General features: G+C 37.3%; 2 protein-coding genes and 1 long non-coding RNA gene across 5 annotated transcripts; all 3 read right to left on the bottom strand.

Annotated features, from left to right (window-relative positions):
* Positions 1–6,469: 6,469 nt before the first annotated feature.
* LOC147863743 (uncharacterized) lies at positions 6,470–13,533 on the bottom strand. Of its 2 annotated transcripts, XM_087319882.1 has the most exons (9): positions 13,169–13,532; positions 11,019–11,080; positions 10,737–10,791; positions 9,455–9,553; positions 9,271–9,357; positions 9,069–9,185; positions 8,472–8,564; positions 7,048–7,078; positions 6,470–6,971 (listed from the first exon to the last, which is right to left on the bottom strand). In XM_087319882.1, the coding sequence occupies exons 1-9, from the start codon at positions 13,472–13,474 to the stop codon at positions 6,775–6,777; spliced, it is 1,047 nt and encodes a 348-aa protein (XP_087176008.1). In that variant the 5' UTR covers positions 13,475–13,532; the 3' UTR covers positions 6,470–6,774. The 2 variants fall into 2 exon arrangements, with proteins under 2 accessions (XP_087176008.1, XP_087176009.1); XM_087319883.1 differs by lacking the exons at positions 6,470–6,971; positions 7,048–7,078 and adding an exon at positions 7,082–7,141 and having other exon boundaries at positions 13,169–13,533.
* Positions 13,534–15,957: 2,424 nt separating this feature from the next.
* LOC147863742 (uncharacterized) lies at positions 15,958–17,746 on the bottom strand. 2 transcript variants are annotated; one of them, XM_087319891.1, is made up of 4 exons: positions 17,248–17,746; positions 16,905–17,164; positions 16,247–16,823; positions 15,958–16,178 (listed from the first exon to the last, which is right to left on the bottom strand). In XM_087319891.1, the coding sequence occupies exons 1-4, from the start codon at positions 17,728–17,730 to the stop codon at positions 16,092–16,094; spliced, it is 1,407 nt and encodes a 468-aa protein (XP_087176017.1). In that variant the 5' UTR covers positions 17,731–17,746; the 3' UTR covers positions 15,958–16,091. The 2 variants fall into 2 exon arrangements, with proteins under 2 accessions (XP_087176017.1, XP_087176018.1); XM_087319892.1 differs by having other exon boundaries at positions 16,247–16,442.
* Positions 17,747–18,169: 423 nt separating this feature from the next.
* On the bottom strand, positions 18,170–19,908 carry LOC147863741 (uncharacterized). The gene is made up of 3 exons (XR_015529828.1): positions 19,798–19,908; positions 18,681–18,751; positions 18,170–18,602 (listed from the first exon to the last, which is right to left on the bottom strand). It is a non-coding gene; the product is annotated as an uncharacterized LOC147863741 (long non-coding RNA).
* Between the last annotated feature and the right edge of the window lie 255 nt (positions 19,909–20,163).

Below are 20,163 nucleotides of genomic sequence, written 5' to 3'. Positions count from 1 at the left end.
TCACGCGTTTCTTTCTCTCCCATGATGTGGGCTTTCAATGCAAAATTGATTGAGAAAATTATTTAGTGTTGGCAGTAACATGGCACCTCCGAACACATGCACGCATCAGTTCTATGAAAATCTCACAGCCAATAAGTGACCACTATAAAGCAAGGTAATAAAATATATCTATCTACCCATATCCTCCTCTCTATCTCATTTAGTGTACACATTTACATAAGTTATAAATATGTGGTGTTCTTTTCTAATTGCTTGCACTTCTTACCTACTCTTGATTTTGTTTCTTTGCATGCCACCCAGACTTTATTTGTAACGAACTTTCATATATGAAGCCAACTTTCAATAAATCTATAGCATTTTAGGTCTATGCTTTTGGAAGTATTGAACAAGGTATCTCTAAACTAGAGAATCGTGAAATATAAATGACAAAAATCATTTAGAGCCTAAAATATGGATACGTTGATTATGAAAGGTTTCAACAAACCTTCGGAAAATACCCTCTTCCTCTCATAGAACAATGTTTGTATGGTTTATTTATCCGGGTAATAAAGATAGATTTCTAATATTCTCCATTATCATCTTCAAATAGTGATTGTTAACACTTTTTGGTTTGATTTGTGCATAATGCAGCAATAATGCATGATAGCATAGATTTGTAGTCATTCCGTAGGTCATAGAGTCCTAACATTGGAGTGCATTTTAAACCTCCATTTTCCTTTTTATAAGAGAATGTGTATTTATAGTACAGAAATGATCATTTCTCATCCTCTTGTACAAAAGGTAACAAAATTAATGCGATTTAGTGATAATCTCAATAATCTTTAATTCAATTTCCCTCTCGAGTCTCCACTTTCACCACACTCTAAGAATAACTCTCTCTCTCTCTCTCTCTCTCACACACACACACACACACACACACACACACACACTCATTCACTCACTCACTCACTCACTCACGCACTCACTTGCTCTCTCAAATTACAAGTTATTCTTAGAGTTGTGATTTTGGTCTCTTTCTTTTAAGTTCACAATAAGTCAAGTTTACCCATCTCTCCTAATGCAGCCCAATGTCACACTTTTGTGTCTCCTAAGAATAGGTCATTTCTCGAGAGTCAAAACCCAATATCTAACAACCAATTTGTCAATACAAAAAAAGGAACCCCACCAAGATTTACAACCCTTGTGCCATAATATATGATGTGGCTTTAGAAAGAAAACATTTAAACTCTATTACACCAAAATGATCCCTTCTCACACGATATTTTTCAAATTCAACACCTAGCACTACAATATCAATTCTTTGTTAAAAAGCAATGATTATATGCAATAAAGTACAGAATTGTATGCTACAATCACCTATCCTTCAAGAACCATGTCTCCGAGTTGATAGGGAGGGTATTGTTGATGCAATCCATGGATTTCACAAGTACAGATTTATATTGGATAATATTTCCTATCAATAAAATCTCAATTTGTAAGATTCCTGGCCCTATCGTTGAAGTGCATTCACGTTCTATTTCAAGTGTAACATTTGATTTCGATTCATACGACTCCTGCAAAATAAGATGTGCTTTCACACGGCTAGATGATTCCAATCTTCTTCACTAATCTTAAAAGGTTGTGAACATTTTGATCCTGTCCTAATCTCAAGTTTGTTATGTAGGGATTCACTATTAGAAAAAAAAAATGAGGCACCCCCCTTAAATTTAACTCACACATGTTGCTTGTTATAATACTCTTTCTACACACCTTTTTGTTCACGTTCTCACTAATCTTATCATCACACACATTTGTGTAAATGCATCTACCTTGTTTTCAGTGGTAAGACAATTCTAACCATGCATGGCTTCAAACGAATGCACCTTGATAATGTTGTGCCGTTAACATTTATTAGATGGAAACTGCACATCTAGAAGATCTTTTGCCCCATTTGTCAAATGATCATTGAACATGCTTACACATGTCTCATAGACTCATACTAACTCGTTTGGCTTCACCATTAGAAGGCCAATGACAGCCAATGTTCATTCTAAGCTTCGATCCATTTCTTCAACAATAGCTTGCTAGAAATTTGAAATGGTTTTAGAATCATGTTTTGGCACTGTACTTTTACATGCATTTAGTAATCATTTGAATACTTCTTTCACGAAAATTTAAGTTTCATTCAATGCAATGGTCTTTTTCTAATCGAATAAACATAAGTTGTCTTTGTTAAAGTGGTCAGAAGTTTTTCTATAAAATCCATTGAAATAGATTCCCACTTACTATAGCCTCTAGAGTATATCTACAAGTACCAAGGTTCCCTACGTTTTTTTATGTTATATATTAAACATTTACACATATATTATATAGTCTTATTCCTCATGGCCCTCCACAAACTTATTATAAGTCTTGTCAACCCTTGTTCATTGCGATGATTGTAACTTAAGTTTTCAATAATGGCGATAAACATCTATGACACAATTTTATTGAGCATGAGATTTCGATAAGGTTGCGCCTCAATCAATATTTCCTTGCATTTACAATATAACCAAACTCATGAACATTAAGATACAAAAGAATGGATACATGTGAAATTAGGAGAGGATTCCAAGTGTGAAGTTTGACTTGTGAACTCGTAAGAGTATGAGTTTCACGATCGAGAAGGCCAATTATCTATCTACATGAGCATTTTATACAAATGTGCTTTTCCTTGACAAGCTAGTAAAGTATGTGAACCAAATTTACATCAAAGTTCCGAGAATTTGATGGAACATTGGCGATATTATATTATGATCCATGTCCTCAATTTCAGAATTGCTTGATTCAAGATTAAACATCACAAACTTTGAAATGTTAACAAGCTACTAGGTGTGTGGGGGAGGGGAATTGAAGAGGGAACACATCGAAATCAAATTGTATAATAAGGCATGAAGTCATTTGGTAAGTGATCTCAAAATATATCAATCAATAGATGCTAAGATATACCCAAAAGTCGTCAGAACAAAATGTCTATAATAAGGTAATGCATTTTCCATTTATCTATATTCTTGACTATTATTATTAAACACTTCACATTAGTCAATGGTGGCAAGCTACTCTAGGTTTTTGAAATTAGTCAAGAGAGTTTTTTACAACAAAGGTAGGTTGTATGAGTTCTCCACATTGATGTTGATAAGCTCTTTATAATATCACTGCTCAATGGTGGCCCATGCCAACATAAACGTGGGGGGTGATGCCCTTACATGTTGTTCTCAATGACATTATCACAATAACAAGCTTGAGATAGTTGTGAATTGGATCCAAACTAATAAATAACAATTATGCCTCTTTGTTCGAGCACATTATCGTTAGATTTTGACTTTGGTATGGTTCGCATTTTGGGTTTTAGATGGAATCTCGCAATGTATGGTTTTTTACATTTGGTGAGCCAAATAGTATATATAATGGATTGTTGTACAACAATGCCAAAATCTATGCTTGAGGTTTGACAACTTTATTTTGTTGCACAATGGTATGAGGATGATTTTATTTATTGATTTTGATCTAAATTTGTATAAGGTAGATGAAATGCCGTTCTAGAATATAAATAATTCTCCTTCTCGATAGAATGCCAAAATATATAGATCATTATATAGAATAAAATGCAATTACGTTAGACCTCTTTAAAATTGTATCTAAGAGTGTTCCTTCTGAAGTCAATGCATATAAAAATGTGGATTGAATATGTATTTGAAGACTGAATTTGGCATATTGAAAAATGAGACAAATGTGATTGAAAATTATAACAGTTATGATTCATATGGGTTTGTGGTTTCTCAGATGCTCCAATTATGTCATGCAGGGAAGAGAAATCTCAAGCTATGTGTATTTGCTCAATCTATAGATTACAGACAAGGCATCATGAATAAACATCTTCAATTGCTCAGTCCGTTATGGGAAACAGTCACAATCAAAAAAGCAAGGAAACAGTCTTCATGTAGAGATAGATATCCATTAATACATATTATAACAGAGTTGCTATATATGTTCGAAATGATTAGTTTGATTCTCCTGCCAAATGTGTAACTAAGAGACAAAGGTTTTTGATCGATTAATCAGACTTTGTATCTATCTCATTAACTATATAGCTGGTTTGATGTCTGGAGTATTCAATGTCTAAGGCATATATAGCAAGCAGGAGATGAAATAAGGTAAACACATCACTTAGTGGCGTAATGAGGTTACTGTTTCCTGTATTGAACGTTCCTATGATGTGTGTGGAACATGCTCTAAACTTCTGTTCTACAGTAAATCTGCAGACCGATGCTTGTTACTAGATTTGGACTGTCTAGAAAAGGTTTTCTTAAATCTCATGAGAAATTGATTCATAACTGCAGAGTTAATTTCATTGTGAGCATGCAAACTACTTTAAGGAAGGGCATTGTTATAATGTTTTGACCATAAGTCTTTAGGAGAACAAGTGACTCTTCCAAAAGAGTGGTTGGGCTTTACACTCACATTCAATCTAGTCACTTCCAGGAAGGAGTACACCATGCTAACATTCCTTGGATGATATAACACATCTTTGGATCAGGTGCCAATTGGCATTCAGACTGAAGCCCCACCCCTCTCTGAACAATCTATAAACTAGGGGAGTTATCTTGCAATGAGTAGATCTTTCCCATGCTATGATTCTTGGCAGCAGTTGGATTCCTGCTAGTTAGAGATTCCATCTAAGCGATGGCTTTCAACCCCCTTGCATCCCAGAGCCTTGCAGGTTCCAATGGCCATTCAGATTGAAGCAACTCCCTTGAAGTTTGAGTGGAGAAATGCTTATGTTTATACAGATTAAAGCACCTCCCTTGAAGTTTGAATGGAGAAATGCGTATGTTTATTCAGATTGAAGCACCGCCCATGAAGTTTGAGTGGAGAAATGCTTAATGTTTATTCAGATTGAAGCACCTCCCTTCAAGTTTGAGAGGGGAAATGCTTATTTTTATTCACATTGAAGCACCTCCCTTCAAGTTTGAGTGGGGAAATGTTTATTTTTATTTACATTGAAGGACCTCCCTTGAAGTTTGAGTGGCGATTCCTCGAAGTTTAAATGCCTCTCTGACCATGTGTGATTTTTATAGCTGTGGGGAAATGCTTATTGTTGTCACATAGTGTTTCAAGCTCTTTCCGGCAGAACTATCTGCTAGATCAGAGTTAGCTATATGATTAATGTGCATATGTATTGTATGGAGAAACATTATTTTGCCCACAAGAGACAAATTTTCAAACTTTATATTGCTTGATTTCCGGTTATTGGTGATGGTAGCCTCTTTCTTCAATTTAATGAATGGGCAAGTGTTTTCCAGTTGGAACTAACATAGAAAGATAGTTACAATTAATTCTGTGGGGGGGTAGCATCTAAAGGGAGGTGTATGGATATCATATAAATACTGGAACTATTCATGAGGCAATTCATTGATTCCTATGAGGACTGCAGTGTTGAACATGGCCAATACATAGCCATTGTCTCATTTTGTTAATATTGCATCCGTTATTAGTCCATGATTGTAGTGTATCTTACTTTCTGAGTTACTCTGTTGTTGTGTTTCATTTCAGCAGCTACGAACCAAACTAATTATTTTGGACAAATTGTTTGCAATCCATAAATTCTTGAAATTGACATGATGAAGCCATGAAAGTTTTTAACCTTTCCGTTTCATATTTCAAATTTCTTTTCTTCGCAGGTCTGGAGGTGACATAGAATACCTAAACTGATTTTGAATCTTGTAAAATTGAAGCAAAGTTTTAGTTTCGTTTCAGGATGGCAAAGATCTTAGCCTTCTGTATTTCCTGAATATACCAAAACATTATCTGACCGCTTTTTATTTCAATGTTAAATAAACATTTTAGTTTGTCAAAGTAACACATGTATCCTTTTTTTTTTGTTTAGGATTGCAAAGATGAAACCATTGTTTATTCAACTTTAAAGGCCTTTCATTTCAATACTATTGGATGAATATTTGGCTTACTCAAAGAACATGTGTCAAATTCCGTGCATTTATTTTGAATTAGTGGAAATGTCAAAACCATAAATTAGTTCACGATGGAAAATGGAAGGGAAAAAATTCTTCAGGACCAAAAGATTAGGAAAATAAATGTGAAAGACCTTCAAGAGGGGACACTTGGACATCCTCAAATTCAATTTAATTTGTAATGTAAGCCTCATTTTTAACCTGGTTGAAAATAATAGTAAGATTCGTTGCCATCTGACTCAGTGGCTATCCACTAAGTTCATCTTAATGAGGATTTCATCTTAATCCCTCTATTGTTCTAAATGCATTTTAAATCTTCAAATACCTCAATAAGAGATCATACCCCAAATCTTTTTCTTCATTAGTGCACTTTATTGAATGGGCACAAACCTTGTGATTACACCAAGAAAATTCTGGATGAATGAATGTTGCTTACCATTGTTGTTATTATTATCAGTGGTCACAAAAATAAAGACTGCATGTACCATACTAAACAATAGGAATTCTAACAATTTCATAAAAGCTTTTTCTTCAGAGAGAAGATCGGCAAGGCTCAAGAAATGACTTGATTAAAGGCTCGAGAGGAAAATCCTTTTCAAGTTCAAGTTTTACAATGGCTTCATCAAGCAAATCATGTTCTTTAATAGCATGTTCAATTCTTGATGAAATAAAAGGGTCTCATTACTTGCACAGCCTTCTTGACTGTCGTGACTATGTAATCTATATAGTGATACATGTACACGGGCATCGAGAAGTGATATTTACATACTAGCCCAGTCAGTGTACTTCAATCTAATAGAGAATGCTGGATGTTTTTGCTGTCGCTGTGGTCAGAGCCATCGATTTGAATAATTAAAGGCTGATAAATGCTAGCACCATCGACATTTTCAGATTGCAATGCACTTGTTCTCTCTGCTTCAATCTCTAGAATTGCTTTGTTGAGTGATTTCCTTGCTATTCGAGAAACCAGGACTATCAGAACCACTGCAAGTGCAAGAAATAATTAACACAACATCCCAACAAACATAGATCAGCGCGGAAATTTAATTATTATACTAACCAGAAATTATAAGCCCCATTGCCAGGATCATCTGAGTTGAAAGGAAGTGGAAAAACAATCAATGGAATGAGTTTTGAAATTGTAAATGAATAATCTATAAAGCAAATTGAATGGTAATTAATCTGAGTCTTTTCTTAATCTGTTAAATGATCAAGCAGTAAAAAGTTTAACACTAGTAAATCCCAGCCTCTACATCTAAATGCTCCTCAATTCCTAATTGGATACTGCATAATCTCTTATCTGGCTATGCTCTAGCAATGCTGGCTATGCTCTAGCGGAATGCTCGCTATCAATCTTGGAAAGTCTCAAGTTTGTCTGACACAACCCTACCATCGCATTTTTGCACTCTGGTCTCTACATGTGGCTTTTATATCCATGTACATTGGTTTCTGCATGAATCCAGTCTCCGATGTTATAGAGTCCATACCAATCCTTGAAATGATATATTAATATCTATGAAACACCCAAGTGACTTATGTCTGATAGCAAGGGAAAATAAAAAGGAGAAAAGAAACTCTCCCCAGGTTAAATGTAATCACAGGATCTTGCATGGGTCTCTCTAGAATGACATCAATTTCCTCCATAATGATGCACAGTGGTAGCCCATATCTGTTGATGTAATTGCCATTTACAATGTGAGCAGGCCATGCATTAGAGGTTGACGAGAATGATTGAACAGGTCAACTCAATCAACAAGGTTTCCCCTGAAAGGGATGTTTTGGAGGTAGCAGTGTGCATGGTGTTGACCCCAAGACTTTGTGGCCGTCTCTTTAGGTAGCTTCACCTGTCATGGTGAGAGTCTTATCTCAGCTCACAAATCTTCAGAGATATGAATCCCCAGGCATCTCTGGTCATGGTAATTAATGAGTCGATCTGAAGGTCCAAACCATCTCAAAAATAACAGTGAAAAGAATCTCCTAGTGGGCTCTCAAAATAATCGCAGGCATCTCTGGTCATGATAGTCCATGATTTGATTTGTAATGCTCCTGTCAGGCTCTTTCTTACAATTCTGACATGTGCTCTCTTTCTCCCAGTTTAGATCTCTGGCCAATGAAATGTCTGCATTCATGAGAAAGATGGCATCCATATGGATGTGTCGTGATGTCAGACAGATCCTATATTCTGAGGGTTGCTTCTGTATATCCTGGTTTAGATCTCTGTTAAATGGCACGTGTGAGCCCATAAGAAAGATGAGTACCCATGTAGTTATCTGTTGATGTAATGTCAGACGTCCTCGGATCTGATATTTAATTGAGCAAGATCTTTCCTTTTCACCTTAAGGATCTGAGAGTGTGAGCATAAGATTTGGTCGGGGGGAGAGAGAGAGAGAGAGAGAGAGAGATTACCCCTATAAAAAGAACAATCAGTTTATCGCACATATGCTGATTCAATTTCAAATATATAAATATTTTAATAACTATTACCCATTCAAAAGTTGTAAAATGACCCCAATCATGTGTAATATCAGAAAGGTCCTTGATTGTCGTTCCAAGATAGACAAGTGCCCCAGTTATTGGCTGCAAAATGAGCATATTATCAATATCTTAATTGTGAAGAAAAAATAATGTATTAATATCTTTTAAGAGGCCAAATGTCATACGAGACCAAATAGGAGATTACATCTTAAAATTATATTACAATTTTTGACATAAAAAGAAATTTAGAAATTTAGAAATTTATTCAGCAAAAGAGTGCAACAGTTCAAATTAATCCCAGACTACACTGATATACAGCCAAATGGCACAACACTATCAAAGTCAAAAGTTCCATATACAAATAGAAACTAGTATCACACTGTCCTCACACACAAATAGCAACTAGTATCATAAATTGAGCCTTCATAACAAAGTCTTCATGACACTTCAATCCATTTCAAGTGTCTTTTCTTAGCCCATGGAATCTGTGTATGATTTAATGTCAATACATAGACCGTTTCCAGAAACAATGCATTCATGTAATGTAACTTACATTGATTAGTGACTGGAGCAAGATATATAGAAATGGATCCACTTCATACTTACCATCATGCCAATCCAAGATGCAAGCATGTACTTTCCAACACCAATTGGTGTGACAGAAAGAAGGTAATTCATTATGTTGAAAGGTAAAAGAGGTACTAGGCGAAGCAGCAAAACGATCTGCAAATGTAAAACGCCTCTCTCACTCTCTCTCTCTCATATATATATACATACACACACATCAAGCTTGTAATAATAATATTACCTTAAACCCAGATCGTTTAACTGCTAATGAGATAACTTGAAACTGTGGATAGTCTTTCAACTTTGCCAGAACAAGTGGCCTTGCAATCTACAATCTCTTGATTATTAGTTTTGAGAAAGTTTAGGTTTCTGAGTCCAGAAAGGAAATCCAACAACTAATTAGCATTTAGATATGCTTAACTCACAGTTCTTCCAACCAGAAATGCTGCAGTTGCTCCTAATGCAGCACCAACAGAATCCGCCAAAAATCCAATAGGAAGCCCAAACAAGTAACCACCACCAATCTGAATCAATATCAGAAGTACAGAATCATCAGAATGCATGCCTAATAGGATAACGCAGTAAAGAGTACCAACATGAATGATATCCGATTATGAGTAAATACCAATTATTATCACAAGTAAAGGCAAGAGATATATATTTGTCAATCACAATTGTATAAGTGCACCTAAATGCAAGGATAAGTGGAAGCATGGGAAAGCTGAATTCGTAGTGTCAGAAAACATATCCCACAAGGTGACTTTAAATCTAGCTTTGTGTATAAGTTTTCCATCTTGACAAAATCAAATTCGTTTCATAATCTCCACTAATGATTACATTCCAAGCATTAGAAAATCACATGACAATTATATAAACTAGAAACAATACTCACATGTATTCCTCTTTATTATTACTATTATTATTAAAAAATTCTCACATTATTATTACTATTATTATGTGACAATGGTTCTTACACATTGAATTTATTATTCTCCTTGTAGCGGTTTATAGTTGGGATCTAATTCATTGAAAAGTCCTGTAGATTTCAATAGTTTCTGGGTTTCCTCCTATGAATATTACTGAGATTCATAACTTCCATGCTCTTACACAATCAGTTCTTCTAGTTGAACCTTAAAAATACTTTCTTTATATACAAGTGTATTTGGTCTATGCTTTCATGTCATACCTTTCATGTTATCAGCTCATTGTACTTGAGCATAATTCCGAGCTTCAGATATTCAGAGATGTTCTGTGATGTTCCCTAATTGACCTCCTGCTAATGTTATGATCGAATGTCTCCAGACCAGTGCAGAAGTGTGCAAATTATGACCTTGGTCTTACAAACTCACCAAGACATAGAGAGAGGAAGAAGGAAGACAGAAACATTAACCTATGCAACAGGTCGAAATACAAATATGGCTAGCTTCTAGCTATACATGTTGAGGGTTTTCAGGAATTTCTGTGAATTGACTTGCATCATTTCTAAGGTGAATTATAAACGTCATCTAAGTGTTGTTTGCTAAAGCCTGCATCCATATCCTAAGTATATTATCATCATAAGAGATGTTTTAGCAAACAAATTTGGAGGAAGAAATTGCCTGCACTAATACATCGTGTTGTAAAGATAATTTGTTAGTACTACTATTCTCTCTAACTTTTTACCGAACAGCACTTTATCATTAACAGCAATGAATGGTAAAAGCATACCGTAAGGATTGATGCTGGAACTGCCAAAATAGTCAAAGGTATGTAAGCAAGGGCCCTGCAAAATTGGATTACAGCATGCTAGTCATTCAGTAAAACATATATACTTCATAAACAACCACTTGATTATCTTAATTCTTGTAAAGAACGAATGCAAGATTTCACTATAAGGGAACAGTTGATATATTAATTCTTTCTGTAGTAAATAAAAATATGCAGTTGATAGATGAACTAGCACTCATAAAACTCGCTGTTTCTCAAAGAACTTTAAGGAAGGGATCTTACAATGCAACAGGACCCCATGATCCCAGATTTACGTGAATCCAAATCAAGAATCCATTCAAGATCTGCATAGTAATAAGATATATTACATAGGTTTGCTTTTATATATTAGAATTAGAATTAGAATTAGATTTTTTAATCGTCCATAAAGAGGCCAGTTTTGACTTGTGCGACCAGAGTATACTTGTGTTCTTGATATGTGCCTCCTTCCTAAGAAGGGGTATTCATACATTGAAGCACAAAGTCTCTATGCGTGAATAAAGCATTACACATATGAGCTCAACCTTCTAGGTGGTGTCTTAAGTATGGCCCTTAAGTTATCACTCCCTCTTAGTACGTCAGCATATCTTGAACGAATTGCACTATATGTCGAGCATGTGAAGAGCAAGTGGCATTCATCCTCTACCATGCCTTCATTGCATACTTTACTTGTCTTCAAATTCATTACATTTTGAAGGAAAAAACTGAAATAGCCCTGCAATTTTTTCTTTATTTTCTCAAATGCACCTAATGTCTTCATTTCCCTGAATACCACTGGTGGACCACCAAAAGAGGTGAAATGAGGATGAATGGAGCATATAAATCCTCAACACAGGGTTGACCAAAATATTTGGGGGAATAACAAAAAGTCAGGCGCATTTAGGAATGTAAAGAAAATTTGGGGGTTATTTCAGAGTACTCCCCATATATATATACACATATTTCGTATTGTCCCATATGGGTTGGATTGTTCAAGCGTCTCAACACCTTGAAAAAGAAAGAAAAGTCAGAAATACAAAGATAAACCTTCTTCAAAAATGAAAAGCTGAACAAATCTGGCGAGGGAAAGTCAGTTCACAGAAAGAACTTGAAGAAAAAATTGAAAAGTTTTGGCAAGTCAAATTATTACCCTAGTTATGGACATAAAGCATGAAGAAAAATGAAACTATAATCGTAAGACAAGAATTGGAACAGTTTAAAGATTAAAGTGTTCTTGAAAACATTAAGAATGAGAACTAGTTAAAGTGCTCTTGATAAAGATAATATAAAATCTCTACCTATAATGGAGCACAATGATCAGAAAGTGAAAGATGTGCTTGAGGGAAGCAACCTCCTTGTTTGAAGAGGTACATTAGCATTACACTCTATGGTAATCTTTCAGTAACCCCTGGCAATTGGATCTTCTCAAATACATTGCTTTATCCATTTCATTATTATTACATTGATGTACCCATCCAATGCATGCCATAACCCACTTCACCAATCAGCATGACAGCATAACTCTGCTATTACTAGTCTCACATGAGCTGGGACTAAAAGGCTGATGTAATACCACAAATAATGATCAATTGATCCTTCCAAATACTACCGCATCCTGCCAAAGGCCTTGATCCCCACAAAGATCATAAGCTGTTACTTGGTAGCATCAGGTAAAGAAGTATCACACTAACTCCATAAAGAAAACACAGATGTGTCTTTTACAGATTGCGGAATGCAGACTAAATGCAAAATTCTATCACAGCAATCCAATCAATCAATCCTCCAGTTACTACAGATACTACTGCATTCCAGCGAAGGCCTTGAAATCCACAAAGCTCCTATGCTAGTAAAGGTAGGCATTAGGTAAACTTGGTGTCAAGTTCTAGTCCGCAGAGTACCCTTCAGAGCTAGAGTATGAAAGGCTTCCTTTGGTTCTCTGGTTCTCCAAAAGAGAAGAAGGTAAACCAGAAGCAATCTAGTTACCTTCTAGAATTCCTTTGGTGCTGACCAGCATAAAGATACAATCCAATAACAACTTCAATGAATAGAAAACGTTTCCTTTTTCCTCTAGCACTTCTTGTTGTTTAGCATGGAATGACACCTCCAAAGGCTTGGTCAAACGGTTAATAGGCCTTGATCATACCTTACAAGAAACAAATCTCTAACGCTTGAAGAAGAAGAAGAATATGCCGATGATAACAATGTCCATGAGGATGAAGAGGAAGAAAAAGAAAAGAAATGAGTAAAAGTAAGAAATGAGAGAGAAAAGGCTTCCTTTAGAATTTTCTTTAGTACTGATGTTAATTCACCATAAACATCCAATCTAACATGTTTCATGGACACGTGCATCAAAAGTCCAGATCAAACGTTTTCATAGACCTACAAGAAGAGGAAGAAGAAGAAGAGCGAAATACCTTATCAATGGGCAGCGTAAAGCAAGCCACAGCGATGGCGATGAGGAGGAGAAGAAGAAGGACCATGCGTAGGATGTTTCCAAAGGAAGCAGCCATGCGAACTCTCCTGTGCCAGACCTTAGAAGGATCTGAAAGGATATGGCGATGATAAGATCGAGCTCTAAGGCCTAATTTCAGAGCCTTGGTGGGCCTTCTGAGAGGATCAATGAGATTTAAATCGTTCATCTCCTCTTCATGTGGAAACAGACGATGATCGTGTTGGTGATCGTAGCTGTGGCCATGGCGATCTTCTTCGTCTGGAGGCATGCAGAAACCTTCGTCTTTGTGCTACCTTTCAGCTCTCTCTCTCTCTCTCTCTCTCTCTCTCTCTCTCTCTCTCCTCTCCTTCTCCTTCTCCCTGCTTTCTTCTCATGAATGAAATGAATGAATAAAAAGTACACACGCGCTCGCCGCTTATATATGTATACATATACATATATACTGTATTCATACATACAAATACATAGACGCTTATACATGCTCGTGACTAACTGCTACCAAATATTAAAGAGGGCAAGTGAGGGAATCGCGGAGAGGGACGGTGCAGGTCACATCGCTGATGGCGCGTTCGATCTCCACCGCCCAAGATGGATAAAAAGCTGACAACGTCTGTCAGAAGGAGCCCGACTCTGCGAAAAGGAGCCCGACTCTGCCACAGGGAGCCCGACTCTGTCAAAAAGGAGCCCCGCTGTCAGACAGCCTATGCAAGAGGGAGCCCGACTCTGTCAGAAGGAGCCCTGCTGTCAGATCACATCAGTAAGAAGGAGCCCGACTCTGTCAAAAGGAGCCCGACTCTGTAGCAACAAACATCAAAAACTCCACAAAATTGTAAGTGTACAACAAATATTTTCCATGAAACTGACCATAAAATTTCTCAAAAAAACGTAAAGGTTCAAATAACAAGTCTTACATAAAATATTAAAATGTCAGATGTTGACAACCCTAAATTGAAATATACATATTAAGATTATGGCTCATGTCGGGATGATTGCAAGATGCAACCACAATTTTTACAACATGTAACATTTGAGTCCCTTGAAGTCAAGGTCAAGCCATCGCAACGCAAACACCGAACCTTCTCATGGTCAACCAATGGCAATCTCCTCCTAGCCCGACTAGCACCTCTTTGTAATTTTCCGGAGTGGGATTTGGAAGTGTTTGGGGAGCTGCCAATAAGTTCTTGCGAGATGTCTATTGTTGCACGAGATGTCTATTGTTGCTGCCAATAAGTTCTTGCGAGATGTCTATTTTCGACATACCTTTCCAATATTCTCTCTGCTTCTTTAAGTCGAGACCTTTGATCCCTACAATTCGCACGAGGTGCAAACCGACCACTCTCACATATTTCTTGTCGTTGCTTGTACCACTCTATTACCGTTCCTCCTATGCAAGTGCCAGTTTCACTGTCCCCGATTAAGACATGTAGAAGGTCGGTAATTGATCGGTTTATTCTTCCCCTCAAGGCAGTATACTTGATAAACTGCCAATGTCTTTCCACAATATTGGTAGTGTCAACATGTCCATAGTTGAACATTCTACCAAACTTGGGCCAGAGTTTCCTCCACACACATGTCAAACCACAAATGTGTTTGGGACCGTTGCCCATTTACAACAATCCAAGATTGACGGTCTGTTGCAACCACATTAGTTATGGCATTATATGACGTCCAACATTTATCGATCACTATCGCATTTGGCCTCACCGTGGGCATCCTTGCGAATATGACTTTCAAACAAGTTTCTAATGCCACTTGCTCATGGTTTGACCCCTTATCAGAACTACAAAGCATGTACCATAATGGGATCCCAATTCCCATGGCATTGGGGGCAACTGCGGCATATAATGGTAGCCCAAATTGGTTTGTTTTAAATGTCGAGTCGATTGCCCAAGAGTTGTTTAGGGTCAACCGCTCACACATTTCCAACATCCATTGATCTTGAAGTATCAAGATAAATGGTTGTATGGCGGGAGATCCTGGTTCACCATGCAGGTAGGGTTGAACATGTGCCACTTTCCCAAGATCTCGGAGTGCATAGGCATGATGCAAGATCAAAGCCCAATCAACCTTAGTCATGGCACTCCCGATTTTTAACCTTAGTCATAAGATTGACATTGAGTCTTATTATGTCTTTGAAATGGATTGACATTGAGTCTTATTTATGTCTTTGAAATGGATTGACATTGAGTCTTATTTATGTCTTTGAAATGGATTGACATTGAGTCTTATTTATGTCTTTGAAATGGAATGACATTGAGTCTTATTATGTCTTATTATGTCTTTGAATTGGATTGACATTGAGTCTTATTATGTCTTTGAAATGGATTGACATTATGTCTTACTATGTATTCTTTACGTAAGGACCGAAGCACTCTTTCTATATACTTACTCTTTATTGGCCTTTCTCAAAAACCATTGCCTTCACTACTTGTCAATAAGCTATTAGTCTTATTCTTTTGACACCCAAAACAATTCCAATATACAACCAAAATGATTTTCATATACAACCAAAATGAGATTCATACACAACCAAAATGAGATTCATATACAACCAAAATGCGATTCAAAAATTGATTCATATTCAACCAAGATGAGATTCATATACAACCAAAATGCGATTCAAAAATTGATTCATATTCAACCAAGATGAGATTCATATACAACCAAAATGAGATTCAAAAATTGATTCATATTCAACCAAGATGAGATTCATATACAACCAAAATGATTTACATTGAGTCATATACAACCAAAATGATTTACATTGAGTCATCTACAGCCAAAATGATTTACATTGAGTCATCTACAACCAAAATGAGATTCATATACAACCAAAATGATTTACATTGAGTCATATACAACCATTGCAAAATGACTCCACGTAGTCATATGCCCAAAGTCCTTCGTGCCCATTTTGCCATGATTTTCCGAAGGAGCTCCACGTCTTCGAATCCAAACCATTGCTCCTTACCCTACAATTGAAGATGCCATCAACAAAAACAAAAACAAATGCTCAAATTCAAATCTCATAAATACTTACAAATTGATCGGACTCAAATCCTTGAATCAACTCCTCGACCAACATGCGAATAGTTTGCATCACGTAATACCCACAATCGGTCCCATTAGGTTGGGTTGGGATACGCAATTCATGGAATTGCCCGTTGTTGATGATGCAATGGTCATGTGTCCGACTCGAGATATGTCGTATAGCCAAATCACCCAATGTCCGCACCCTGGTAGTCAGATGAATATTTAGTGGATCACAAAATATAATTGGGCTCCTCACCTTGGCATCGAGACCTGTAGGAGTTTGTCGCATCTTCAACCAAAGCACCCAATGCCCTGCGTTCAATATTGGAATGAAGACATAATCCCTTTCAGGAACACGAGTGAGTACGTCTTTGACCTTATCGCCTTGGCCTTCTAGTTGTACCCATAGCGGATCCACAATATGAAACCGCTTGTTGATCTCGGGGGGCAGCGAGTACTCCATCCATAAATGGAAGAGGGTTATCATCCATGTGGATGCCATCTCCCCTACTGTGATCAACGAACATAGTTGTATCTCCAACAAGAAGACCGCTACATCCAGTCGTCGGCATGCCACCTGATACCTGTTTATTAGGCTAGATTAGTAACTACTAAACAAACATGATGTTAACTATTGATATCATGCCCCCAGCATAACAACATACCTGGTGAACTTATTTCTTGCAGAGTTATCCCATGTTTTCGAGATTGTCCCTGGACCAACAAAGACAATCCCAATGTCTGCATCCTCATCTGTGTCAGATGATGTAATGAACTCCGAATTACATGGGTCTACTTCTTTCCTGCGGATTTGGATTTTCGGCCTCCTTGCTTGTTGCATTGTCGATTCTGACAGTTGGTCTTGACCACCATCGATCTCGACATGTGCCTCATCCTTTGGTATGGGAATTCCATGACTCTTACACTACAATTCATACATAAGATTCACACATAATCATAAGTTTTAAACTCACATAAGATGCACACAAAATCATAAACCATACTTACATAATCTTTAGACGCATCCGCAATCTTCAACCTCACTTTTGCCATCCTATGCTCCTTTCCCTCGTCATACCTGGCCATTTGTTGGCTAACGAATTGAGCAATGAAATCAGCCTCCTTGCATGTTCGAAGTGAGTCCGGAGTGGCTTTGAAGATTTTTATTGCTCTTGTCCTCAACTTTCTCATGTGTGATTGGCGTGATCTATTATACTTGAGCTCCGGATCCAAAAAACGATTTATTGATCGTTGTCTTTCGTATTCGCTGAAGAATGATGTGGCTGTACTCCTCATGGAGGTCGATTGCTCTTCTTCGTCTATCTTTAGCCCCCGAGGCAGTATTACATGGATGCCATGTGCCTTCTGTAAATGGGCCTCCATGTCCGTTTTTTTTCGAAACCATCTCCCCTCTTTTCTACACGAATCTCCCACAATACAGGTGCGACATTTGATACCTGTTGAGTCTCTTCCACACTTGAAGAGGGACATAGGGTCCACTACAACAATGGTGTCACATTTGCATTAGAAAAACCCAAAATATGCTTGATTATTGATGTAAGCATATTTTGGGTTTTTCTAATGCAAATGTGACACCATTGTTGTAGTGGACCCTATGTCCCTCTTCAAGTGTGGAAGAGACTCAACAGGTATCAAATGTCGCACCTGTATTGTGGGAGATTCGTGTAGAAAAGAGGGGAGATGGTTTCGAAAAAAAGCGGACATGGAGGCCCATTTACAGAAGGCACATGGCATCCATGTAATACTGCCTCGGGGGCCATAATCTTAATATGTATATTTCAATTTAGGGTTGTCAACATCTGACATTTTAATATTTTATGTAAGACTTGTTATTTGAACCTTTACGTTTTTTTTGAGAAATTTTATGGTCAGTTTCATGGAAAATATTTGTTGTACACTTACAATTTTGTGGAGTTTTTGATGTTTGTTGCTACAGAGTCGGGCTCCTTTTGACAGAGTCGGGCTCCTTCTTACTGATGTGATCTGACAGCGGGGCTCCTTCTGACAGAGTCGGGCTCCCTCTTGCATAGGCTGTCTGACAGCGGGGCTCCTTTTTGACAGAGTCGGGCTCCCTGTGGCAGAGTCGGGCTCCTTCTGACAGACGTTGTCAGCTTTTTATCCATCTTGGACGGTGGAGATCGAACGCGCCATCAGCGATGTGACCTGCACCGTCCCTCTCCGCGATTCCCTCACTTGCCCTCTTTAATATTTGGTAGCAGTTAGTCACGAGCGGACCCACGTCATGCATGGGGTTCGTATCCATGCTCGAGTCTTGAGTAATGATGTTTTCAGCCTCCGTATCATTGGATTTGGGGCACCTAACACCCTTTCTTACATAAACCCTAAACCAACATTCAAGTTAGCACACAAACATTATTATTTATACACAATATAAAGTAGAGAAATGATTCATGCCATACCTCCCTTCATAGGGTATTGTTTCACCCCAATCTGCATCAAAGTCTATGAAGATCTTGGACCGACTAGCCATCTGTACAAAACATTTTTAGAAAGGCATTCATTACATTACTATTATTTAGGGAGAAAAAACGCAAAGAATGTATACAAGATTTTAGATTTGACATTCAAATGTGGGCATAAAAAAGAGCCCAATAATGCATGAATCACATGGGCAAATTCAAGCATTCAAATGTTGGCATTTAAATGACATTCAAATGTTGGCAAAATCAAAATCAAACATGTATTCAATCATACACAGCCCATGGGAGATCTTAAATGCACAGATACATGTATTAAATCACAGCCTATAGAAGATCTTAAATACACACAAACATGTATTCAATCATACACATGCACACACATTCGCAGCCCATGGAAGATCTAAAATACACAAATACATGTATTCAATCATACACATGTATACACACACATTCCCAAATAAATGTATTCATCATACAACAAACACACACATTCACAGCCCAAAGAAGATCTTAAATACACACATACATGTATTCAACTATCACACACACAAATGTATTCAATCATACACACACAGAAATGTATTCAATCATACACATGTATACACACACATTCCCAAATAAATGTATTCAATCATACAACAAACACACACATTCACAGCCCAAAGAAGATCTTAAATACACACATACATGTATTCAACCATCACACACACAAATGTATTCAATCATACACACATACATGTATTCAATCATACACATGTATACACGCACATTCCCAAATAAATGTATTCAATCATACAACAAACACACACATTCACAGCCCAAAGAAGATCTTAAATACACACATACATGTAACCCTAAACCCATCACACACACAAATGTATTCAATCATACACACACAGAAATGTATTCAATCATACACACACATACATGTATTTAATCATACACATACACACACAAATGTATTGAATCATACACACATACATGTATTTAATCATACACACATTTATGGTACCTATTAGAAGCAACCCTAAACCTAATAGAAAGAATATGATACCTAATAAAAACCAAAACCTAATAGAAGGAATATGATGCCTACCTCTGGACTGCAGGTGCTCGCTGCCTCACCGGAGATGTTTGCAACGAGTGCTCGCAGACAGGTGGTGCGCCTCGCTCAAAAACCCTAAACCCTCAAACCCACGAATGACAAAAAATGACAGAAAATGACAGGAAATGGGTTTTTATACTTCCTTGAACATGAATGAGAAGGGCTCCCTTTTGACAAAATGGAGCCATTCTTTAATGAGTCGGGCTCCATTTTGCCTGAATGGGTTTTTATACTTCCCTGAACATGAATGAGAAGGGCTCCCTTTCACAAAGTGGAGCCCTTCTTTAATGAGTCGGGCTCCATTTTGTATGAGCCGGGCTCCCTTTTTATGTGGCGCGCTTTTTCGCGCCTATTCCA

This window comes from Azolla caroliniana, unplaced genomic scaffold, assembly GCF_043228905.1.
Source record: "Azolla caroliniana isolate FFs.n. ecotype wild unplaced genomic scaffold, voAzoCaro1.0.p SCAF_5, whole genome shotgun sequence".
Classification (NCBI taxonomy): Eukaryota; Viridiplantae; Streptophyta; class Polypodiopsida; order Salviniales; family Salviniaceae; genus Azolla; species Azolla caroliniana.
The sequence above is the reverse complement of the archived record's forward strand: the minus strand, read 5'-3'. Positions and strand labels throughout refer to the sequence as shown.